The sequence below is a fragment of the Micropterus dolomieu genome, linkage group LG21 (assembly GCF_021292245.1).
Source record: "Micropterus dolomieu isolate WLL.071019.BEF.003 ecotype Adirondacks linkage group LG21, ASM2129224v1, whole genome shotgun sequence".
NCBI classification, from domain to species: Eukaryota; Metazoa; Chordata; class Actinopteri; order Centrarchiformes; family Centrarchidae; genus Micropterus; species Micropterus dolomieu.
This window is the reverse complement of record NC_060170.1, coordinates 26,327,252-26,354,315: the sequence shown is the minus strand read 5'-3', so window position 1 is coordinate 26,354,315 and position 27,064 is coordinate 26,327,252. Positions and strand designations below refer to the sequence as shown.

The 27,064-nt window shown below is 40.9% G+C and overlaps 1 protein-coding gene and 1 long non-coding RNA gene across 4 annotated transcripts in view; one reads left to right on the top strand and one right to left on the bottom strand.

Annotated features, from left to right (window-relative positions):
• fam172a (family with sequence similarity 172 member A) overlaps window positions 1–8,068 on the top strand; it is a 157,615-nt gene extending 149,547 nt beyond the window's left edge. For 2 of the 3 annotated variants that reach the window (XM_046034535.1, XM_046034536.1), the window contains exon 11: window positions 5,614–8,068. In XM_046034535.1, the coding sequence (XP_045890491.1) occupies window positions 5,614–5,774 (161 nt within the window). In that variant the 3' untranslated portion in view covers window positions 5,775–8,068. The remainder of the gene's footprint in view (window positions 1–5,613) is intronic. The other variant, XM_046034538.1, reaches the window with a different exon arrangement.
• Window positions 2,788–25,774, bottom strand: LOC123960051. Its single transcript, XR_006822425.1, has 2 exons — window positions 25,596–25,774; window positions 2,788–3,639 (listed from the first exon to the last, which is right to left on the bottom strand). It is a non-coding gene; the product is annotated as an uncharacterized LOC123960051 (long non-coding RNA).
• Between the last annotated feature and the right edge of the window lie 1,290 nt (window positions 25,775–27,064).

Below are 27,064 nucleotides of genomic sequence, written 5' to 3'. Positions count from 1 at the left end.
GAGAGTCTGACACTGGTATCAAATAGCTTGCGCTGTCCTTGGGCCGGGGTTATCTTGTAAATACTCTGCTCCAAGTCTATAAAAGCGAGGGTCCTTTATAACGGCCAAGGCCACTCATTCACGTTAAAATAAAAAAGTACTCGGTGTCTGTGTAGGGAGGCGGCAAGTGGGGAAGGATAGATGAAGGGAGGGAACTGAAGGAGAAAGAAGTGGAAAGTAGAAGTACATTGTCTTTTGTGTGGAGTCTTTGTTGTCACAAGTTTTACTATTCCTGGAATTATTATATGGAATGTAAAGTAGCTTACATTTGGTGATGATTTCAACAAGTTAATGTGATATTGTCCCCTCTCTGGGCTTTCACTCGATTTTGTTTCTGTATGTCTCTCGTCTGCTTGTATTTTATTCTAAGTAAATACAAGAGTCCCCTCAGCGGCCCCTGTAGCTAGTGATTCAGGTTCCTCATCTCTGGATGCGTAATGAGTTCTGCCTTGTTTTTGTCTAACAACAACGTGCAATAATAAGCAAAGTAATTAAAAGCAGTACGAGAGAGATGGGGGTTGGGAGCAGACCCAGCTTACCGAAGAGCTTTAAAAACGAATTGAATTTAAGAAACAGCAGTGGTATTACTGGGTTGATGAAATGAGCTCTGTTTTGAGTATTTTTTCTGTTAATTTTTTTTTCTTGTGTGATGCATGTGTGTCTCTCCTGCTCCTGTAAATGTGTGAAAGCTTAGTACCATGTTGATTTTATTAAAAACGAAGACGCTTAGCGTAGCATAGCATAAATAAAAGTCTGATTATACCTGTCACACTGTCAGTGGGTTTGACATGGATGTCTTCAACCTGAGTGGAAATTGAGGGGTGTTAGTGGGGGGAGGGGGGGGGTACATTTAGATTTAATTAGCTTTTTGACTGAGGAAAACATCTCCATATTTTGTTTTGTTTGAGGACAGAATTGCTCTGGCAGTGTGGCTGACCGGCTGTCACCTGCCTGGGCCCTCTTTGACCTCATCTCTAGTGGCAACATGTCCTACCCCCTTCGACAGACAGCCACGTGGGACAAAATAACATTCTTGACCTTTACGCATGTCGGTAACCAAGATGACAACACGCATAACTGACTGTACGTGCGTGTGCATCTCATCAACCACACACACTGTGCACATACTCTGACACACACCACGGAAGATCATCTAATATCAGAGAGCGTCGGGGGCGGAAATCCGATCGTCTGACAACCAGGATACAGATAGCGATTCCCCACCACTGATCCATGCAACAGATAGTTTCCACAAACAGCACCCCGACTAAGGTTACAGCCAGCAAGGGCCCACACCACAACACACTGCTCTGCCTCACATTGAGATAAAACGAAAGCTTAGGTTACCGTCGATAGGAAATCGATAAGAAAATGCACTGTTTGTGTTAGATTTTTGATGAAAACTCTGACAAGAGGAAATGAGAAAATGTTTGCTTCTGCATGCAATAATATCATGTGCATCAGTTCTGTTAGGTGTTCTGTTTTTGTAATTTTCGCTTCATGATTATATCGTTGTTCATCTCCTTTTTAATTGAACCTAATTAAATGTTTAACCCAAATGTCAGTATTTGATTAAGCACCCATAACTGTTTAAAGAAATTCAATTCACACAAAGAAAAGTATCATCACTTTACATTTCCCTTGCTTCAAAGTCCTCTTAATAATTTGAATATGTATTTATATTGTAAATGAAGTAAAGAGATATGTCCCCCTTTACATCAATGTAATTACGAATCACAAAAAAAGTTTGATTCAAATAAAATAGGCCATTTGTACACAAGCAATTAACTGGTGCGGCTTTAAATAATGTAGCCCAGATGGAACCTAATTATAGTCGGCATGCTTTGATTCGGGCTTTCTGTCGGAGTATCACTCGGGGCGTCACTTTGGCTTTTCAGTCACCTAGCGTTTGTTTTGAAATTTGTGACAATCAGAGCCGATTACCATTTGTAACAGCATGCAGCGTTTGGTGCGGAGGGAAGAAAGCATGGCCCATAGCTATGGAGGAGTTTCCTTGTTTCCTTTTAACAGCTCAAAACTCTCCTCCCCTGTTCCGTTACTTCACTACACACAAATGATAACAACTGTGTGTGTGTGTGGGTGCGTGTTGGATTGTTTGGTGTTTCGGGGGAGGGTACAGTGGGTATGCGCTACATGTGTGAGTGAAAGTATGTGTGAGTGCGTGCCATCCATAAGTAGATGCTTGCAAGTGACGAATGTGTTTGTATGTGTGTGAGCGTCTTGTACCAGTGTAGAGTCAGAAGGAGATCAAACAGTCAGTCAATTACCTTGAGAGGGCTCCAGTGGCTGTGACAGAATGGAGGAGGCTAAATATCCAGGATCAAATACTCTCCTGTGCCTGTCACATAATGAGGCAGCCTCACCAGGCTTAGACAACACACACAGAACGTTCAAACACAGGGCACGGGTTAGGCGGAGGACTGAAACTCTGCCATGACCTGAGCAAAGAGCTTCGAAGGGGAGCTTTCGCCACAGACCTTGTTTCTATACCTGCTATTTCCGGCGTTACAGTGAAACATCATCATGAAGCTCAGTCTGTGTGTTTGTGTTGCCTCACCTCAAGGTTACAGCCATCATCATTCCACTTGCAGAAATAATCTCCGTTAAGCTTGCCATTGCCTAATGCTAATTATAAACAGATTTTTTTCTGTATTTCCCATGACAATGCCCAATGTTATGGAGCTCACAGTAACATCATTATTGCGTTTACAATAAATGAGGACATTATTGCATTTACAATAAACTTTATTAAATTAATGCAATTACAATGATCTTGTTAAAATTAGCACAGGCAACTTAATTGGTTCACAGTGAATGCATGAAAGTACACACACAAATACACAGGGTACTTTATTTTCAAAGTTTGATCAATTAAATACATGACACAAGTTGTAATTAAACTAATAAAATGGAAGTGCCTGTGATATCTTGTTTTAACAATACATGAAATCAATTGCTCATAAAAAATCTGCTTATCAGATGAAGTACTTTTTCACTAAGGGACTAAAATTGAGGATAAAGTAGTTCTCATTGGCTGTTTATGGGTTCACTTTACACACAAGATACATTCAGATGACACCTCATCGATCCCCACTCTTTTAAAGATATTATTTTGATTTGTGTCTTTGCTGAGGTAATTCCCTCTCTCTCTGTCTCTTTCTATCTCTCCCAGTCTTTAAGGGCTAGTGAAGCCTGGTCATTGGGCTTCGTCCTCTAAATCAGTGGTCACATCTCAGCTTTGACAACATCCATTAGGTTCGACACACTTTGGCTATTAAAGGAAGAGCGGACGTAAGCTGTTAAATGCCTATTTAAGCCAGTGTGGGAGTGGGTTTATGTCTCTGTGAGTGTCGTCAGGTGGGGTAGGTGGGTGGAGTGGGGGGCTCTCCACCATATAGAGGGGTGGAGCTTCACACCAGAGTCATTGGAGGGGCACAGGCTCATCTGCATATTGGCACAGAGACGCCCCCCCGTTGACCCCGGACTGCGATGGGATAGGGTGGAGAGGCTGGCGGCGTTCCGCAGGAGTTCACCGCCAGTTCAGGGTGAATGAGAGAGCGCTGCAGACATTGATCGCTTCTGCAGGAGGAAAAAAAGGACAAAACAGAAGTAAAAACACTAGTGAGGGAGAGACCGATGAGATGGGGAAGATGGAGGAGGAGGAGGTGGAAAAAGATCACAGTGCCTCAAATTGGATATAAATGATAGATTAGAGGGCTGTGTCTTTGTTTTCCAGGGATGGATGTTATGTTGAGTCCTACACAGGTAGCAGAGTCACCGAGGGTGCTGGGTTATTGACTCCCATGATTGCTAGGCCAGTAAATTTGACCCAAGGCACTAACTGCAGTCTGCTTGCTATATAGCGTGCAGCGCAGTCCCTTATCTCAGAGTGATCGAGAACCCCCTTACATCGTACACACACACACAAACAAAACACACCACCAAATCTACTCCCAGCTGAAGACCTCATCCTTACCCCCGATCTAACAATCATACGCACAAAACAAAAACACGCACGTGCACACACATCATCTCCATTAATGCATCCAGGCAAGGGTCAATCTAATAAACATGGGGTCAATGCAGTGGTCATCAGAGGCCTGTCTATGGTGAGAGAGCCTTTAAGGTGCTTCCTAATTTGATCCCTGCAGCTTTCTAGTCTAGTTTTTTTTAATAGCCAGTGGCATGTACACAGAGGAGAAGGGAGGAAGGAGAAAGGTACTGAAGAGAGGAGCAGAGGTATTTTTAATGTACTACCGATTTGACTCATCCAAAGGGGTCATGGTTTTCAACCCTTTCTGCTTGGACTAGTTGTTTTCATACAACCCTAGCTGATTTCAGATACTAAGCTCATCCTTTTTTTTTAATCCTCCCAAGAAAATTGTAGGGACCCATTTAAATTTTCTTATCTTAAAAACAAATGCAGTTCCCAATAAAAAATAGTCTTATGTGTGCAAATAAGGATTGAAAAAAGAAAACTCATTACTTCAAGGCTTGTGTTCACTCATCCCTCTGTCCGTAAACACATGTAAAAATTTCTTAAATCCATCTATCAAGGGATGAAACTCTTAAGATCATCTTACGACAAACCTACTCTCCCTCTGGAAAACAAGAGGGCACCTCAATATGGCTTCTCAAGTCCAGTTACAGTTGTGTTGCTAAGCAGCTGAGCTGCTAGCCAGCGGCGGCAGAAAAAAGCCATTATCTGTTAGCTCCCTGTCCCTGAATGGTTAGTGAGCAGGACTAGAGACAAGTCGGAACAACAGCTGCAGACACGATCTGTCCTCATCATCGATGCTCTGATGCAGAGCCGAGGTGTTCTATAGTAAGACTAGCTGGCGTAGGAGAAACATAGAAACTGCCATCGAATTTGCAAGCTATCCAACTAAAAAGCTGACCAGTGATACCCCAACCCCTGAGGCGGACAGGAACCCGAGGCGCATGTACCAGATTTCAAGCTCCAGTGTGACCCTAACTTGGGAACTGGCTCACCTGGAAGAAGTCAGGGGGAAACCCAGCACTGCTGCCCCCCCCACCACCACCAGACCACTTGATATGCTTGCTAGTTACCTCTCTCCAGCTTCTGTCTTGCCTATCCTCAATCAGCCCTCCAGATTGAATGACTACCGCTCCACTGGTTTCGCTTAGTGCGCCCATTGTGCATAACTCTGGTTTTGTTGGAAGGCCTGAGATGGAAAGGGACATGCAGTGGTGTTGATTATCAGGTATCCGCTTGGATAACATATTAAGGCTGTCCCATTGGACTAATAGGTCATAGGCTGTCATGGCTCTCATGTATAAAGCTTTAGGCTTGGATGGAGCAATGCAATGCATTGTGGGAGTGGTGAGCCTTACAAGATTAAACATATTATCTAATGGTGTTTATTTTAACCTTTGATGTTGCCACAGTAGGTGTATAGGATTCAGAGGTACGTTTTTAATAATGTCAGAATATCCACCATACACTTTCTGTCTTTGCAGCTTTACAAAAAGCAATTTTTTTGTGAACCCTGCTCATGCTTATGTTTATGTGTGTGTATCTTTTACGTGCAGGCACAGAGAGGCATGAGCTGACCTCCTGGATGAGTTTCAACTCAATCTTCAGGTTCTTCAGTGAGGTCCTGGAGGTGAAAGAGGATGAGGAGGCGGAGGAGACCTCCAACACAGTCACCACACGCAGTAGCTCCCTCAAGAACAAACACCAAGATTTGTAGAAGACCAACAAAAATGACTTGGAACAAGAGGAGAGAGAGTCAGGTGACAAAGGATTAATACAGAAAGGAAGGCGAAGGTTCCACATCCTCTGTGCTATTCTTCCTTTTTTATCCCTCTGTAACCTCCCTCCATCTTTCTTTACTGACTATTCTCTCTGAGTGTCATTTCTCCCTTCCAGCCCTCCCTGGCTCTGCACACACATAGCCTTGTTGTAAGAGACAAGAGTACAAGGTCACCATGTATACATCATAATAACGTTTTGCATTACTTCTAGATGAGCGCAACTGTCAAAGCAATATGGGCCTGAGTGTTAGCGCTTCCCGTGGGCTGTGGCCTGGCTACGGGTATGGGCCACGGCAGTAGAGATTAAGGCTGACAGGCGCTGTGCACAATGCGCTGTGGTGCACCTCTAATTGTCCTGACATCAGCCTGAACTGAGCTAATGCCCTGCCTGCCCTCCAGTCTGAACTGCTCAGTCTCTCCCTCTTCCCCCCGGTCCTAAAGCCTGGGCCTCCTCCCCCCAAAATTAGCTCAAGCTGTATGGTATGTTCTGCTGTGGTGCGATATCATTTCAACCTGATCAGTGCCCATCTTCTTTTTCCCACCACAAATGTTTTTAAAAAGAGTGAACACACATTCTTAACTGGTGACCATTTGTTTTGTTTTAACAAAGGGTGTTGTTTTTATGACTTCTTCATTCTCTAACTCCTCCGCACATGCAGTCAGCTTTTGAACCTGACTTTTCTCATTCAGCTTTGTGTAAAATGTGGTTCTAACCCGTGCCATTTATTTCTGGGATTCCAGTGCTTATAAAAAGAATTATCTTTTTTTCTCAACTTTGAGCTAAATTTGAATGCAATGTCTCATACACACATTCACACTATTTGATTTTTAATATTAAGCCAATACTTCTCAGAGCTGTAAGTGTTTACTTTAGAATATCACCAGGTTTGATTTGCAAAACTGTGAAAAGTCCATCTCTCTGTGTTTATTATAAATATATATATATATATCTTTTTTTCAATTTGATATCCTAGAAATTGATGTCTCTGAATGATTGAATGTGATGAAACAAATAAAACAAACACAACCTGTGCTGAATATGGAAAATTCAGGACACTGAGCATGTTTAAAATTACTTAAAGTCTGGCATCAAAATGGGATTGAGGATATCTCATTTTAACAGGAGCCAGAAGTCAGCTCACAACACTCATAAAGCCTCAATATATCGCCTTACACGTCAGGAAATCCAAGATTTCAATATTATTCTAAGCCTGAATGATATTTCCTTAGATGTTGGAGAAATGTAACATATCTATTCTTTCTACCAAAGTACTCTTCTTGTGTACTTAGAAGTGACAAAGTCAGCTCCCTGCTCAGCTGCACATAATCTGACTATGTGACACAAACATGATAACATTTTTTCCGCAAGGCTGGTGTGTTTTATAAACCACTCAAGGCTTAATGGAATACATTTCTAATGTGTCATGACATTAGTAAAAACTCAAACCTGATACTTAATCTTATGATACCTTAGACACATTCTCAAATATGTACTTTTCTTCTTTTTTTCTTCAAATAGTTACCATTGTTTAACTTTTACACTGTGAAATCATGCCTCTCCTTCCCACTGTGTGTATGGTTTAAGGCTTTTGTGGATTATCTTTCCGCTGTAATGAGACAACTGTGGCTGGTGGTTGCAGGCCTAATTTCCTTTTAATTTGATTCAGATCTCTCCAGGTTTCAGCAAAGAAGTTGGCTTATTATTTGATATGATGAGTTTCGTTTCAAGATACCATTGCTCATCTTTCTGCTTTTCAGCTACAATCAGTTCATTTTTCACTCCATAATTTGTATATTGTTGCCTTAGGAATAAACAAGACTCTGTTCACTGTTTTTTTAATAATATCCAGCAAGCCATATTTGAATGGAAGTAAAGATGTAACAGCAGCCTAAATCCAAAGCACAGTCTGCAAATAAAAGGGGACTAATTTTGCCAATTGCTCTTGAAGACATTATTTTCTGCAGATGGTTTATATGTCCTATTGGTTTAAGGAACATGCCTATTCAGTTTTATCCCTGTATAAGCCTTTGGATTTTATGTAACCGCAAGTGTCCTGCCAGGTCACATATTTTTCTCTCTTCATCCATTTTGGTTTCAAACGGTTCTCTTTAAAATGATTTTAAAGTGTCTGCACACAGTAATTACTCTACTTTTACATGATTGATTTAAATTTTTGTAATTAACCTATTAAACTAGTCGAAACAAATAAAATGAACTTTTGCATCTGTACATATTTTCCTATTGCATTATTGATTTTTATGGCATTCAGTTTTTCACTTTGCAATTTATTTCCTCGTGTTTTTCTCGCTAATCATCTGAAGTATTTTACGGATGCCGGTGCAGAATAGGAATGTGTGGAAAAATAGATCAGCAGTTCGAGAAAGTCAGGTACGATTGCAAAGAGAGACGGGGAGATGTGCCCGAAAGTGTAAAGTGAGTGCAGCGGGACCAGAAAGTCGAGCACCACGTGAAAAATGACCTGAGTCATCATCTCGCATGATATCTATGAAATCTAACCGAGAAGGATGGCCAGCTAACATTCATTTGCTGCCACACAATCGGCCAGTGTTAAGTGTATTTTGTCATGTTTTTAAACAGCCCAAAACCACGAATTCTTGCTTTTTAAAGTTAAGCGGTAGATAAAAGTCTTTAGGCTTGCCGTTTTATAACAAGTCCTGCCAGGCTACTCTGAAACAGAGCAATATCTTTAAAGTGATTATAACGTCAGTAAGAAGTGTGTCAAAAGGAAAACAAACTATAAACAGTAATTCCCCTCTTTTTGGTCATTAATTTTGGCAAAGGGAGCCCCCCACCCCCCTCCAACTCAGCAAGGTTTTACAGCATCATTTGTTTTCACACGGTGAAACCGATCAGGTCATTAAACGCCCCCTCAATAAATCTTTAGAAATCTTTTCCATTAACCCCTGAACAACAAGTGGAACCAGGCGAGTCCCCCTCACACCGTGTTAGGCCGCTGATTAAAGAGAGGCATTCAATCACACACACACGTGAATTGGACTAAACTTTCTGTCTTAAAAATGGCTTCAGAACTTCCTCAGGACAAGACTGTCTAACTTAATTCTGTGATATTGAGGAAGGAAATCTCTTTTCTTCCACAAGCGAGACTTTTTTTCCTGAGTTTAATTAAATAACCTGCCTTCTGTCCGAAGCATTGATGTAGTGGTTCCATAAATTATGACCTCCAGTCAGTGATCATCAAAGGCAGACAACTAATACACAGAGAAATAAATGATATATTCGGCAGGAGTTATTTTATGCCTCGAGACTTGTTCACTATCTGCTAAGTCTACTTTACAGATTATATGGCAACATCAAAAGTCGTGTAAAGTAATTTTGGTGGAATATATGTAATTTACATCCCCGTTCCAATGTTGAGAAAAAATTTGCGTCAAAAGTTTTTTGTTTTGTTTTGTTTCAGCTAAATTTAGGCATCTACGATCTTGTCTAAATCGAAACTAGGCTATATCCCATTTATCCCCAAGTGATTCTCTGAGGGTCCTGTGTATTCAGATTGATCACACATGCATCACTTTGTCCGTGTAACTGTCTCCTAACTTCTGAAGACAGGGAGGCTTCTTGTATAAAAGGGTGCTGGTTCCCTGAAGTCCCCGGGACCCCAAACCAAAGGAGAAATAGTCTGATTCATTTGTCTTTTTACTCGCTAGAAGTTAGCACAGCATGTGAATGTATAATATGTATGACTGATTTGATTATAGCTTTCACTCTCCCGGCTATTGTCGTCAACTCACAGACAGTTCTACATTGAATCATATCTTAAATAGAAAATAGCATCAGCTGCGGAGCTTTAGGGTGAAATCCTGCCAAATGGGGGGTCTGTGCTGTAATGTTAGGTGGAGTGGGTGGGTTGTGTGGGGTCCTTGACATGAAAAAGTTGGGGAACCCCTGTGCTGCCACAGCCTGATATTTCAATTTTTACTTTAAGAGAGTTGTTGTCACGCTTGCTTGCTCCGGCCCACTCTGATATGCACGGCGTCCCTGCGGAAGATGAACTCTCTCCAAAGGAACCAGGCGTTAGGCAAAGTTGGAATGTCACCCCTCTGACAGCCCCCTCCTCTCACACTCACACACTCACTCTCTCTCTCCTTCAGCACTCCTCCAGCGGATCACTGTCAGATCACTATTTGCATAATTATATGCTCAGCTCAGAAGAGAAAACTAACCTCCAAATTTTACGGGTCAAATAACTGCAACAATCAATGTTTTATCGGGTATACTAAGGGAAAAATGTCTTTAACAATCATGGTGGAGAAACCCTCTTTCTATGCCTCTCGCCCCTTCTCTAGCAATTCAATTCAATTACTTTATTGGCATGACTGCTTATCAGAAACAATATTTCCAAAGCAGTTTAAAAAATGTAAATGCACCCCCCACCCTTGCCTCAAAAAAGACCCAACCAACCAACCTCTCTCTCTCTCTCTCTCTCTCAGTACGTGAGCAAATACTTTTTCATCTATTGACTGAGGGAGAATGTCTGGCTTAAGCTTGGAGGCGCATTCAAGATTGTATCCCTTCTTCCCTTCCCCTATTCTGCTCCTCTTTTCTCCGCCAAGCTCTATACTGTGTTTTTCCTCAGCAGAAGAGGTCTTTAATATTGGGCCTGTATACCAGAGCACAGAACTCACTGGCCGGTTTCGTTATACATCATTACATATTCATTGACTTGCAGAGAAACCATTTAATCCAGTGGAAACAACTCCTCTTCAATCGCCTCTCTCCATATTCTAATAAGGACTCGCAGACTGAGACAACACTTGGGGCCACAGACATCACATTTAGGGAAGAGGGTGACTGGGCTTTATTCTGCGGGGCGTGGAAGGTGAAGCTCCGCTGAAAGATGCGGGTCTGGGCACAGGTGTTGCACCAAGTGGGTCCCCAAAGTGGGGTGCTGGGCCTCTTAAGAGTTGTAGGAGCCCCCTTAGAAATATGCAAATATATACTTTAATTTCTATCTGTTTGATGCGAATCATTTGCTGTGCGAGGTATCACACACCAAATATATTTATATTATGCACAGCTGCAGGAAAACACAATTATGGAGTTCCTGTCATTCAAAGGTTTCAAGTAAACTTGTGCAAAATTACTCTAATGGTATCTTGCGCGTCCTCTACACGCGCGCGCGCGCGCACACACACACACACACACACACACACACACACACACATCCACATATACGATGACCCGCTATTCTTCTGCCATTGCTCACACCTGTCTCGGAGTTCTTATGAAAAGGGACTACCATAACCATGATGTGTGGAAATATGCAAGGCAAATCGGCTATCCCTGCAAAAATTGCAATTCCCCAGGTTATTATAAGAAAAGCAAGGCTTGGAGAGAGGTGAAAATGCCTTTAGAGACCAAAATCACCAAGAAACACAACTAGGCTGATGTCCCTATAGGAATATAATGCGAATATTAGCGGGATATTCAAGTGGATATTCGTTGGTATTTTATTTTCTCGGCTTTGCTGTCTAATACTTCTAAGTAGCCACTACATCAGCAGCGTGTCCTAATGTGTGTGTGGTGCGTGCTTGAGGATCCTGGCATATAATACTCCGATTGTGAGACAGCTGTTGGCAGAGCCGTTTTACGGTGTTCAGTCCATTTGGCTTTAATAGCAGCTTTCAGGCGGACCGCTACTCTATCCCCTCACCGCCCCCTCAATTACACCTCCTCTGATACTCTGCTGGCCTAAAGACTCCTGCAGTAAAAAAACACCCTCTGAAATGCAATACATTTGAAGAATGGGCTTTGACTTTTAAGATTTGGGGCTATACTCCGATGATTTCAGGGAAGCAATGTTAGGCAAGCCGTGATGAAGGAGGGAGGAAAGGAAGTATAACACAGCTCATTGGCCTAGTTTAACAGGCCACCGACGACTTGCTGGGGAAAATTGGTCATTTTGTCTTGATGAATGGCAGTCAAGATGAAGGGGCTCTAGGTAGGCCTGTGATCGGGGCCTTTCTCAGGCTATAAAATGCGACTGGATATCTAAAACTTAAGACCAGTAACGTGTGTTATTTAGCACTCTGTAATTTGTCAAATTTACACACTCGTGTGTGTGTGTGTCTGTTCCCGTGTCTTATTTTAAGATATGTACATTTAGTCAGAAGAAATAAAACTTTCATTATTATGCTTACTACAAAGTCTCCCAGTATTGCTTCATAATATACACAGAAAAATTTGAAGGGAGTGTGAATGTACCTCTCACAAATCTCAGACTCAGTTGCAAATTACCCCCTAGTTAATTTACTATATTTAATATTTTTATTTACTTATTATTTCCCAGTTAGTTGACTGCAAGGCCTTTTAGATTTTTCCCCATTGATTTAAATAGAAACGGTGTCGTTCAGTGACTCTAAGTTTTTTCTGAGTATATGTAATGTTGTTATTTCTGCTTATTTTTATAAGGATACCGACCTAATAAACAGCGCTAAAATATTTTCTGTAAATTATATAATATTATAAAGCTACATTAGAAAATAAATTATCTGTTTTAAAATCTAAATGTAGGCTACTGTATAAAACTAATGTGTATTCTACATATTAAATGGTAACCTGCGAACTTAATTTCATTAAAACGAAAAAAACAAATAGAATATATTTAATTATTTCAACTTCTTGGATAATAAGTTATCATAAAGGACGCTTTTGTAAAACATTCAGACGGATATAATTATAAAACAACAATTAGTTATACAATAAAAATATCGAAAAGGGAAGTGGTTGTTGTTCAAACTACATAAGATGATCTTAAAGGAAAATAATATCTATCTATCTATCTATATCTATATATATGTATATATATATATATATATATAGGTGTGTGTGTATATATACAGTCTTAATGGAATTTTATTCATAGTCTTCTCAAAGTTTACTGAGAGTTTGTCTGGAAAAGAGAAGGAATTTTCATGGGAAAGTGGCTCATAGTCCACTATGCAGAAACAAAGTGAGATCAATTCTCCTTATAAAGCATTTTTATTACTAACATCAACTCCAGAGGGGTATTGTCATCAATGAGAAAAAATTAAGTGCATAATCTTGTTTTTTAGCGAACATAATAAATCGAAGGAGGTCGACTCTATATGAAACAATATTTCTTGCACTTAAAGCAACGAAATAATGAGGTATTTCCAGAAATCCTTAAAGTACAACCCTCCGTAAATCAATATTGGAGTTGGTGAGATATCGATTAGTTGGCAGTTATAGAAAAGGCCTTGACTTACACTGCAAAAAAGTTGCCTTTGAACGAATCATCAGCCACATATTCTCTTAAAATATGTATTCTTAAAAACGTGAAAAAAAGTTATCATAACTGAGTGTCGATTGAGTCAATATTCCCTGTTTAATTTTCACCTGCTCAGTAAATATTGTTTATTTATATATTTAGAAATTGTGTTAAACAAGACAAATATTATCCTAATAATTATTTTAAAAGTTTGAAAGTGAAATTCTCTCGACTGTAATAGATAGATAGATAGATTTTACGTACTCAGAAAAACATCAAACATTTCAAAAAGACTTTAATATAGACAGAAAGCTGTGTTAAAGCAACTATTTTTACAGTGTAACTCCTGAACTAAAGCCTGCCGTCTTTTGGGTTTAAATTCTCTGAAAGAAAAAAAGAGTGCAACGCAATATTAAATCAGACATTATAGATGAGTTTCATCATGTGGACGCAGCCCTCCGAGGCAGTACGTGGGGTAAGAATAAGATCCAAGTTATTATTACTGAGGGAGCGTCCTTTCACTGTCAGCACCCTGCATCCTCATTACATCCACCCCAAAAAGAGATGAAGGTCTAAATGAAGTTATTGCCATCCAATGAACTCAAATTAGCCGGGCCACACCATGACAGACAGCTCGGATCGAGAGAGGCTGGGGGTTGGGGGGCTTGGAGGAATATAGGTGGTGGGATTGGCAGGTATATGTTTTGATGTGCACTTCATGGTTTGCACGGCCCTTTAAGTGAAGTTGGGTTCATTTTGAATCTCCGTGGTTAAGCAACTTAATATACTTGTTATTAAAGAGCCTGCAGTCACCTTGGAGCCTGCTCTATGATGCCTCACCCCTCCTTCCCATCCCGACGGCTTAGACTTTGTTCCCATCCATTCCATTTCTTTATCAGCCATTCAAATATAACGTTTCGCTGTGTGTGTGTGTGTGTGTGTGTGTGTGTGTGTGTGTGTGTGTGTGTGTGTGTGCCTCTCTCCAGTCCACAATCTCTCCATCCGGTTGAATAGCTTTCTTTTTTGTCGCTGAGGTCCTCATTGTGTTAGCTACCTGAGTCAGCAGGGAGGATGAAAAGAGGAGAGTTTGACGGAGGAAAGACGGGAGGAAGGGGTGGTTTGACATGCAGGGAGGAAGACAGAGGCGATGATAGGCGAGCGGGGCCCTGTGAGGAGTTGAGTGAATTTACCTGCTCCTCCGGTGGCGAGCTGTGTGTGTGTGTGTGTGTGTGTGTGTGTGTGTGTGTGTGTGTGTGAAGTTAATGCCACAGCGGCCAACTCTACTTTATTGCTGTTTATCCCCGCAGCAAAAGCTGTCAGGCGGTGACAGATTGGCAGCATCTCTAATCAGTGCCCTCTTCCCTTTTCTCTGAGAACTCGCCTCAATTCATTCACTTCTGATCTTTCCCAAATGGGTTGTTACTTTGGCAACTAATGTCATTTATTCTTTTGTATGACACAAATGATGCATATATAGATACGTGCAACTTTTTATTTTTACTATTCAAACAATATCGAGATAAGTATTCTTAGGTTTCATTATTTAGTTTTCAGTGATATGCGATGAGTATTAGAAAATGTAGATATATTATTACGAATAAAAATAAAGATATATTATGTATTAAATAGTTCACATTGACATCAATTTTAAAACAAGTTTAATCTAGCGAAAGCATAACCTACCTCTTGCAGCTAAAAAGGGGAATTGGTATATTATTTAGAAACAGCTATTTCAGTCTGATTACAATAAAAATAAAGTATCCAATTAAAACTACAATATTTTCTATATTCTGCAGAATCTGTCGCAAATTAAATGCAGCTCATTTCAAGAGGAGTGCAAAAGAAAATAAATTCATAACGACATTGTGATGGATCTGAAAATTACAAATAAAACGTTTTTTTATTTTTTATTTATGGATTAAAAAACATATCCTTTGGTCATGTGAAGATGAAAAGCACATTGTTTATGTCTGGGCTGACCGTGCGACCTTTTTGTCCACAGCTATATTTTACATAAATATGTATAGTATATACTTATATATGTATATTATAATAACACTTCAATTAAGTATCCAAAAAGGTAGTCTCTTACCTAAACTTTCGAACTGTATGTTCAGAGATTTTATTAGAAACCAAGATATCTGTGTGTCTGTCTGTTGCGGATGAGGGGAGCTTGAAATTACTCACACACAGATAAATAAAGACTGTCAAATAAATCGGCAAGCACAAGAACTTCAAGTGCAGGAAAAAAAATCTTTATATAAGCAGGACATCCAACCTCAGCTGCCCGAGTCTCATGCAGGGCCCGCAGAATAATAGTGGACCCAAAGCTATATTTCACTTAGAGCCTTCAATGGGTTTGGTGCTTATCTTGCCAACACAGCGCTGCTGACCTGTAGGCTGCTGCATCAGAGGTGTGTGTTTGTGTTGAGGTGTTGACCTGTCAGGGGGGACTTGTTAGGACTTTAACTCCGACTGCTGGCGGTCTCCAGACATCCGGGGGTGGCATCGATTTGAAACTTGTCCTGTCTAATTTGATGATAACATCCAGCCTGCCCCGCCGCAGCACCATGGACAGCGCACTGTCTTGACCTTGCCTTGCTATCAAATTACCCCCGTCTGGGCGCCCAGCACCAAGTTTACTGTAGGCTGAGAGGGAAGAGAGAGAGGAGAGGGGTGGGGGTGGGTGGCTTTTGCTTCTTTCACCAAAGACAAATCTTTTCTGAAGCCAGTGCTTACGCTCTGTAATAGTGTGGTAAATCAAGAGGAGGTTGGCGGTTTACATTGGCTGTTGCGCCAACCGCCTATGTAAACAATACTTAGTTACATTTACACAAAGACTTTATTGATGTTTTTTTTTATCCTTAAAGGACCCATCCGTCCGTGTATGACTTCCTTCAATGCTACCTAGTTAACTCCAAGTAGTGGTGGGATTAGTCATATCCTTTCTTAAGTAAAAGCAACTACACTGCAAAAAAATAAAAATACTCCTGAAAGTCCTGCATTGAAAATGGCATTTAACTGAAAGTAGCCTACATAAGTAGGCTATTGTTAGCTAAATGTAGGCTACACAAAGTAGCAAAAGTAAGTGCTAATAATTCAGAAAAGAAATGTTCCACTTAGTGTTTTTATTATTATAATATTGCATCTTTATTGCTAGTGCATGTATGTGTAAGTAACAGTTTACTGTTGTGGGTGGTTGAGGTGGAGCTCATTTTTACAATTTAATATAGGCTTATTGTTGGATTTTATAAACATATTGTGTTGTGTATGTAAAATCTTAATCTGTTGGGTAACTAGTAACTTAATCCATCAAATAAATGTAGTGGAGTAAAAAGGAGCCTACAACATTTCCCTGAGTAACAATCCACCACTTCCCTTTTCTAATCAATATAGCCTATTTGATATTTGAGTTTGTAAAGTAAGTTTAAAGAGCATTCAGAACATGTTTTGCAGGTTAAACGTGCATAATCGAACATTTGTGAAGCAGACTGAAAGATTTCATCCACGGCACCAGACTTTACAATCACATGAGCTGCAGAGGAAGCAACAGTTCTTCATGCACCAGTCAGACTTGAAGTCAAACCCAACAGAATATGTACACTGTGTGGACGTCTGGTGAATAAACGTGCGCATCAATGCATGTAAAGAGATGCCAAGCAAAAAAGAGTAAACAAGCAATTTATATTTTGCAAATCTCCTCAGAGTAGTTACACCCTATCGGCTGGTGCACATACTGTGGTAACAAGTTGATTTGGTAACCAGAATGTCTAAAGTTTGAGAGAGAGCCCAAGGCACTGACGGGAGAAGGTTTTACTGGCGGTGAGAGAGGAAGAGAGAGAGACAGAGAGAGAGAGAGAGAGAGAGAGAGAGAGCGGCTGTTTGATGGAGCTCTACAGCTTTGAGACAGCTTGTTAATTAAAACCCCAAGAGATGAGGCTCTGCAGCCACCGTCCATATCAGAGCACTGCTAACTATACTGACAGCAAGTTACTTAACAAGCCAGCGCCTCAATCCTATACCGTTTTATCACAGGCAAGCAGTGAGATATTTTAATTCGTTAAAATCCCACTGTGGCGGTGAAATATCTTGTTTTCTACTTAAGAAATTATGACAAACCTTCGTATTCTCTGTCATTCCAGGGATAGAGCCCAAATGGCTGCTTATGCTTCAAAATCCACTCACCAGCTTAAATGTGGCAAATTCGATTAAGGAAAGAAAGAAAGACATGTCAAAAAATGAGTGAATTAGTCTAGACATAGGTTGGGTGGTATTAAATTCTTAGCTTTAGCCTATATTCAGGCATTGGAATTTCCAAAATCAAAGTAGCTTGCGATTTCAGAGAGGCAGATAGGCCTCAGCGCAGATACAAAGAGGCAACATTGAGACAAAACAAAGAGGCTGCTGTGTGTTTTTGGTGAATGCGTTTTCTGATCAATTTCAATCGAGGTCATCATACGCTTTGTCCCCATGCATTATTCCACCTTAATTGAACCCACAACCCGCCCTTTGCCTGCGGGATCTCTGTGCAATTCCAAATCTATATGCATGTGTGAGAGATGATGGCTTGTTAAGTCGAGGAAAACAAATACCAAGAGAGCCTTACTCAAGCACTCAAAATGTATGACGGGCCCATGCCTATTGTTCCAAAAATAATTGAAATGCTGCTTCCCTCTCTCCCCCGCCTGCTAATAACGTGTTAGCCAAGTGTAGGCCAACTCGTGTAAGTAGCAGTAAGAGAAGAGTTGGATTTGGGAGAGTGGGGGGTGGGGGGTGGGTGAGGTGAAGCCTGACTGGGTCTTCTGGCAGCTGCAGGTGGACAAGCCCCGTATACAGTACCCGCGAACCTGCTGTGGCACACCACCCAGGATCCAACGGGGGAGGAAGTGTGACTGCGTGTGTGAGTGTGTGTGTTGGAGGGGTTGTCAAGAACAAATGGATAATACAACGCATTCAACAATCAAATCTTGCCTGCGGTCGGATAGATTGTTCTGTAAACTTCAAGGTTCAAATGCCAAAACTTTTGTGTCTGTAAGTTTGTTTGTGTGTGTGTGTGTGTGTGTGTGTGTGTGTGTGTGTGATTTCCTGAAGCTTCCCTCTCCTCATCCATCCGTTGTAACAGGCATTAAAGTTCCTGAGCACTTCAGCTAATGGCATTTACAATGTATCATTATCTTGTTATCAACTTTAAATAGCCTGGACTATTTGTCGAAATGAGCTGCCATAGTCGAACCATAATCAAGTTTAATCCCCCTATAACATTTTAATTGGATCTTTATATTAATACTGGAGTTTACATTTGTATTTTACATGTATTCACATGAGGAATGGATGAAGCCACAGTGAGGGGAAAAAAGCCAAAACCTCTAATTCGCAGCCCACATGGGCTGCACTTGTAGTGTGTTTATCTTCAGCCACATGAGAGGAAATCCATTTTCTGAATCTGTCCAGTGATCCACTGGCAAATGAAAATATTTCATGTGATACATGATTTTCAGTTGCTCATCAACACAACAGAAAACTAAAAACAACTTAATCTTGGTTAAAAGATGTAACCGTTTGTTTCCTCAGATGACCACATCTTCAAATTGTTTACATCACACTGACATTGTTTCAGTTTACATCATAAATATTTGAGTCCACCGAAAAGGTGAGTAAACTCGATTTGAAAATAAAAGGTTTTCAGAGTTTACTTTTTATTGCAGAAGTGGCTATTTCCAAATGCATGTAAAGTGCGTGTTTCTTTGTCACTGACTGCCGTATTAAGGCCCCTGCACCTGATCTGCTCGTGGCTGGTCTGGGGCAACGGCGCTTTTTAAGACAGCTGTAAAAGGCTCTCCAAGTCTCCAACACATTCATCAACGTCAGACACCGACAAGCCGCTATTTAGTGAAAGTGTAACTGCAGCAGTATATCTTAGAGCAGAGTGGACCACTCAGCAAACAATACAATGGACCTTTTTCTTCTTTGGTTGCAACCAATCTAAAACAGATTATAAAGTCGGACAGATGATTGTTGAATTGCTAAAAGAAATCATAAAAATTGCAAAATTATATGAAGGTTTAGTTTCGTTATTTTTTAAACAGTTTTAACGCGAATAATACGTTTTATTTTGCACTAGTGCACCTAAAGCAACCTTTCACCGAGATATTGTGTGTCAGTTTATTCAAAAGATTTTCTGTCAAACCAAAATGTTGCTATATATTTCTGCTGTATACATTTTATAGTCGAACTTAATTCTCTGTTGCATCGTCAGTTTAAGTGTGCCTATCTTTTCCTGAATTAATAAGACGTTTTCTATTTGAAAATGGAAAATTAAAGTCATTTTATTCCTTTCAACGCAATTTATATTTGAATAAGTGTATATGTTCTGCAACGTTACATTGCTTAAACAAACTATTAATTATCCAAAGATCAAATATTGGGCGATAGTCCGTGTTACTACATTAAAATTAAATGCATTGCTGATCGCTGGTTGTAATCGATGTGATACCACAGCTTAACAAAACAAACAAAAATGTCAGTCGACATAGGCTAATGCAATTATAAATCTCCCCCACTATTCGCCGCGGTGGGGTTTCATTCGAGTCGTTTGCAGCTGCTGAAATTCCTGGAAAAGCTGCTCTATGCTGCGCGGTGGACTGAGGGCTGAGAGCCGAGCCGAGCTGAGGAGAGAGAGAGAGAGAGAGAGAGGGTGTGAGGCGGTTCTTGTGTCAGAGGGTCCCACAACGCAGAGCGCCATCTAGCAAACAAAGGTAGAAACAATAATAGCATGGAAGGTCTGAGACAGAGAGGCTGTCTTTACGCACACAGCATACAGGGGCACAGAGGGACGCCACAACAAAGCGCCGCGGTTTAGCACTCTCAAACACTACAAACTTTGTGTATCATGCACGTTGGGGCGCGATCCCAGCCCAGCCGTGCCTGCTGTGCAAGCTTTCCATTTGTCCAAGATTAATACACGATCCAGCCCAAATCGATTAATGACTGTTAGTGTAACGTCTGCTGCTTTTTATTTTCCCACCGGATCAAATTGCAATAATGAGCATCCGAGGGGTCAAGATGGAAAACCAGCTGATCAGTGGTCAAGATGAAAATGGGGGAACTTTTAATGTCAAAGTGGGTGAGGGAAGGGGAGGGCAGCAGGTGACTCCCTCTCTTGACAAAACCAATCGATACTATCACTTTCAAGCTCCATCACAGCGTTTTGCTGGGGATGTGTACGTGTAGGCTGCCACAAACAAACAATACATCTTCTGTCGAGTACATAGTTGATTGTACTCATTTTTTATATATACGGTTTATGTAGTGTCTGGTGCTCTGCTGCTACTGACGGGCACTAAGAGGAGAGTTTTGACCAAATAAAACAAAGAAAAAATTTGTGGAATCACGTGTGTAAAATGGTCAATACTGTGCCTCCACATCTCTCCATCCATACCCACTCGCAGTAACCCCCCCTACTCGTCCTCACCGCAGCCATTATTTCATATACAAGGACATAACTAAGTCTTCTTCCCCGCAACATCATTTCTGGCAATGATGGAACAATAACAGCAATAGCAGTTATAGCCACACACAGTATAAGCAGTAATAATGAGGAGTAATAACGATAGCTGAGGTAAAAGCCGCATTACGAGTATTGGGGTACAATCACTGTTAGTGCAGCAATCAATGCAGAGCCATATAGCTTCACTGTGCTTCATTCATTCAGCGTATTCTTCTTGTCATTGTTCATCTTAGTCCACATTACAACCGAACAGGTTCAGAGATCTTGCAGTATGTTCAGTAGGTTGTGTGAAATGAAAAGCTTGTACAATCCCAGATAATTTAATTAGTACATCAAGCCTAATTGACAAATTCATATAATATATATTTTTCTTTTTTGGGGGGGGGGGGGTTAGGTTTTTGGAAGTTAAATAAATCTAAATTAACAATTCCATAAACATGGTATTGAACTGTAATACTACTAAAGGACAGCATGGGAGTGATTAGTCAGTTTTTGCATTGATATGTGGTGTCAGGGCAAAATTTCTCATATTCGGTATCTTGTCAATCGCCCCTTGACAACTAGCAATTTGTGACAATTTTCGCTCGATTAAGGCGTAAATATAATCCCCCACAGCCTCCATACTGAAAATAAAGTTTCGACTGCATGGGCACACTTATAAATAGGCCACTAATATAGTTTTAGAAATAATTATAATGAAATTGTGAATTGTGACTCCTTCCACTGCAATGTACCACCTAATTTTATTACATATACATAATGATGAAGTGATAAATATGTGTGTGTGTGTGTGTGTGTGTGTGTGTGTGTGTGTGTGTGTGCGCGTGTGTGTGCGTGTGGACGCGCACGATGGAACGGCTGTGCCCTCGAAGTAAATTGGGGTATATGCACGGCAGGAGAGTGCATTAATTGATTTATTAATTAATGGGAAAATGCATTTGCAGTTTTATTACATGTTCTGTCATTGTATGATATTGTTTACATGATCTACTATTCTGTTTTGAGGAGACTATACTGAATGTAATCAGCATCTGGTCATTGGTGATTTATTACATATAAAACTCCTGAGATTTATATAAAATGAGATCATCCTAATGTAAAAAAAGATGCAACAAATATTTCAAATATTACTGCCTGCCTTTCTTACTTTTCAGTGTCACAGTTGCAATATACAGCAATCAAACCATTATTTTCATACTTTTTCAGTTTTTTCTTTTTTCTTTATGTTTTGCCTTAGAAGTAAATCCTTGACATTCTGCACTATTACCAAAATTGTGGTATATAGCCTAGTAATCAGAAAATGATAGGCTTGCTCCAAGGCAAAGCCCTATTTTGGTGCTATAAAGAATCCTTTCAGAAAGGATCTCTTCAGCATAATGGTGCTGTAAAGAACCCTGCGTGGTTACATGAAATGCTCCACATCAGCAGCATTAAAGGAACTTTCTGACAACCACACTGGCCTCCTCATTTGAATTAATCCAGTATTTTATTTCCACAAATCAGAGGGAACCACTAAAGGAGAACCTTGGAAAGCCATTATTTTGTACACCTAAACCTCTATGATCCACCTTGGCGTCCACGTGTTTTATTTTCTACTGCATGTTCTGCAGGCCAGGCCATGGTACCGAGACCCCACCTTCCTTATATGCCCGCCGCCTGCATGGAAGGGAAAGAGTGAAGATGTGACGGGGCGTATTTGAAGTATGACGAGCTTTGTGGTCCACTCCTTTTCATTCCCTTGCCTCAAATATAGGCCTACGCCCGCTTTCAAATAAGCCTCTTTGGCAATCCCATGCCGAACCCCCCACCAACACACACACCCCCTGCCACCTTGACATGAATGGGCGACTGACCTTTAGGGCCGTGTCCACTCTGCGGTCCAGTTTTGTCCAAATAAGCCTTCTTCCCCCACCCTGCCTCATACGGTGCCAGCAATTCTTTACTGATATCATCAGCGGATGCAAATGAATTTGGACGGGGTGGGGGTGCAGGAGTGGAGGGAGTGGTGGTGTTGGTGTAGTCATGGACAAAATACCACACTGGCTGCAGAATGCTGCATGCGGAGAGTTGGGGATATTGAATACCACGCCACCAGAACCATCCTCGAATTGAATATTGAATACACATTTCTATTCCAGAAATATTGGCTGTGAAATACCACCAAGAAAAATCGCCATTCAAATGAGATGCGTTTATTTCTGCATGGCCTTTGAAGAGAGGAGAGGGGTCGTGTCACTCAAAAGAAGGAAAGGGCCACTCCGTTAAACCCCCCTCCTTTTTGCTCTCCCTCTCTCCCAGCCTTCCCTTACCCTCTTCTCTCGCTCCGGCCGACCCCCACTCACTCTTCCCCACACACGCGCGCGCGCTCATACACGCACATTTTCACTATAGCACGCTGGCTTTGGAGCCGACACAGGCTAGATTAGAGCTTTGCTCCTTTAACAAGGGAGAGGAGGCACTTCTATAATCACAGCGGCGGTATGTGGGGCCACAAAGAGCTTGCAACCACAGGGCGACTGGTCTTCTGTAGAGTGGTCCAAGCCGTAGGCAAGCCAGAGAAATGCTCTATCCAACGTATTACTGGGATCAAAACACAGTGGTTATAGTGCGTGAAGAGGTGATTAACCGACAGAGCACAGCAAAAGACCACTTCTGAATCTCCACACAGCATAACCCTGGCATTGACTGACTTAAGACAATTCACCACCTTAACATGACCAGCGCGAATGATAAAGTAATTATTTAGAGTGTAGAGAGAGAAATACTACATCCCTTGTTGGCGATTTAGAGTGTGTTTCAACACCGCTACTGGTACCCCAGCCTCCCTAAGCAGCAGTGTAACATGGACATACAAATTTGATGGATGGTGCTGAGTAAGATGGAAAAAAGACATGTATTTATCAAGACTCCGCATGTCCTCTGAGGTGGCTGAGAGAGAGAGAGAGAGAGAGAGAGAGAGAGAGAGAGAGAGAGAGAGAGAGCACACCAACCATGAGACTTAAGAGAGTCAATGGGAAACCTTACCACTGTAAGGAGCGGTTCACCGTGGCCCAGATGAAAAATACCCTGCAATGCCTCGTTACAGTCAATCATAATAGACGTACAGCAGCCTATCCAGGTAAACACAGATAGCAACAATATGAGCTGCAACTCAGACAGTAAAACAACCCATAACACAACAGTGACTAGATAGATAGATAGATAGATTGATAGATTGATAGATAGATAGATAGATGGATAGATAGATCACTCTTCAGTTCATGCAAACTATTCATGTTAGTATCTGCACAAATGCACAACTAGAATTACTCTATCGCATACACACAGGCTTTTATCATGTCACAGTAAACCTAATATAGTAATAAAACATAAACGGAATTAGGCTATTAGTCTAAAATGACTTTCACATGTGTTTAGTGGAGAGGCTGGATACCTGCTAAAAAGCTTACCAATCTATTGTCAGTGGATAATATAGCGAAGGACTACAGAGGGTATAGGCTCAGTGGATTATATCTTTACAAGCATTATTCTGCCTGAGTGACTGGCTGAAAAAAACGCACAAGCTACAACAGATTGGTCAGGCATGAATGCGGCCTGTGTGTTTTGTCTTCATAACATATTAATCCATCAAACCATGAAGTGAGGACTATGTGAGCCCTATACTTTAATGAGATAGTTTTTTGTTGTTGTTTTAAATATTTTTTTTAACTTAAAAGTCAACTTCAAAGCAGTTTAAGAAAAATCTTACAAATAAAGCATAGTAGTGTCCAAAAAAATAGTTTTTTCTATATTCCCCCCCTTTTTTAAATTTTCTATTTTTACATATATTGCAGCGAAAATGGGTCTCCAATAAATTCTTTCTCAGCATTGATGTAATTGCAACAAAAAGCTGCTGAGTAAAAATTGAGGAGCTCGCTGACTGTGGTGGCACAGTCAAACACCATCTGGAGTGTATTAGAAAGAGAAGCCGTAAATATTGCTGAAAAGCCCAGGCGTTATCAGGTATGTAAGACCGGGCCTTGCTGCATGGCCTCCCATATGTTGACATAATCAGACTGTTGGGGTGTCTATTAAAACGTATTTGAATTTAATAAAAGAGCACAGTAATTAAATGCAGTTTGTTTGTGCAGATCTCGCAATGACTCCCAGTGTTGGTCTGTTTACATTTTTTTTGGAGAGGGTGGATTATTATGGGATGAAATGCTGCAGGGCTCATGGGATGTTATCACAGTATTGAGACTGCTGTTATGTTTGGATCATGAGCAACAGGTTAACTGGCTTCAACTCCAACTTCCCTAAATTTCATTAACCTAACTGCTAATTATTATAGCCTACGCGCAGACATTAGTTATTATTAAGTGGCTTTGTCTTTTATGCTGGCATCACTTTGGAGAAACATACATCCTCTCAAACTTGACAGAATGAATTAGTAGTTCCCTTTAAGCCGCAAACGCTCTGTTACATCCGATTCACGCTTTCCGCCTTTAAAACCAAGCATTTCCTTTCCGACCATCCGGGTCTCTTTTTTCCTGGTAGGTAGTGTGATGTATTCCACACAGCATTTATGGAGTTGCACACACACGCGCGCGCGCGCGCGCCTCCATTTCATGTAAATATGGATCTATATACCCGACATAAATTTTACACCAGTGAAAAAACTTACACTTTGGAGTTTAATGCTACGTGCTGATTAATTTCTTGGTGATGACAAGCGCACACACATAGCCTACATATATATGGATACAACACACACACAAACATAGACACACGTCCATCCTCTTTTCACTTTTTACGTATATACCCCTCCTCCCCTTTCGCTCACACATCTCCCTCTCTTTCTCATTCACTCCCCCTGGCTTTATCCGTTTCAGTTCGAGGAACACACAAGAACACTGTGCAAAAGAGACGCGCACACACACAAAGAGGAAAGGGAGAGAGGAGAGGAGGAGAAGGAGAGAGAGAGCGTCAAAAAGCCTTACTTTTTCCCCTTTTTCCTGCCGTGAATCTTCATCCATCCATCGTTGACAGAGCTTGACTTGATCCAGCCACTTCTTCCCCAGTGCTAAAAAGTCTGTGCGCTTTAATTAATATATTTCTGGGCTGTGTCCCGAACCCAGAAGCTTTAGAGAGGGAAGAGGAGTGCAGATTGAGACATATTGAGCCCGCTTTAAAAGGATCATTTCATCATGTGGGAGGTTGGGACACACAAAGTTTGGACCCGTGACTGGCATTCCGGAGAGACATGCATATTTTAAAACAACAAAGCAAGATAGAGACCGGGGCCCCGGGGTGGGAGGGGAGAAAACTTGGAAAGAAGTTACTATCAGATGAACAGCTGTCATTGTTGGGCGAGACTTGAACGCATATTAAGATATAGTCATCTGAAAAAAAGGAGCTTGTCCAAATAATGTCATTGGTAGTCCCTATATCACTCATTCAGTGTTTTAATGTATTCATTCAAACATATATTTAACTTTTAACTAGAAGATTTCAATTTTAAATCATTGATATATTAATATAAAAATGTAACAAAAGCACAACTTTAACTTTTCAAGGTTGAGAGATTTTGAATTTACTGGTTTTGCTCCGACTTCTTTCTGTATGGAAGTCTGTATGTTTATTTTATTCTACATGTTTTGCTGAAGTCGTAACAGCTTTATTAGAAAAATAATGGACCAACGTTTTCAAGGCAAAACACTTTCTGCAATTGTTACACTAAATGGAACCAAACGTCCAAAATTAAGCGTGGAAATGTTGCTCTACTATTGAATTGGAAATAAAATAATTATCGTTTACCTTCTCACAATGAAGCATAAAGGCTGTGGATTTTTTCACAAATCCTGAAATATCTAAATAATAGCAGTTAAGGTTGCAATTGAAAACGTCTATTTTGTCAAGTCATACACAATTGTATCTCTCCCAAGTAAAGCCAATGTGCTTAGGGCTGTCACTTCTGCACTGCTTTTACAACATCACTCCCCCCTTTTTTCTCTGCTTTACTAGAAGGTTTTCTCTCTTGTGCACGGGGTCCATTCGTGCAAAAAGAGTGGAGAAGGCATAAATAAAAATGTGTTGGCTGTGACGAGAGATCTGTCCGCTGGAAATGAAGGGCCAGGGGAAGAAGACAAAGGGGGGAAAATGCATGCAGTGGTGTAGAGCTGGATATCTCTGTTAGTTGTCAGCGTTTAGTCCATGGCTGTGGAATGCTAATGAGTGAGGTCTCTCTCCCTTTTTTTTCTCCCTCTCTTTCTCAAACCCCCTCCTCCTGTCCACCCCCTCCCTCTCCTTCTTTCGCTCTCTCTCTCTCTCTCTGTCTCTCTCTCTAAGGGAGAAAAAGCGGATCGATAGCTGACCCGATGGTTTTGGCCAATGCTTTATTTATCTGGCCAGGCAATGATATTATCAGCCTTGAACGTTATATACAGCAAACGTCTTCCTAAATCAACAC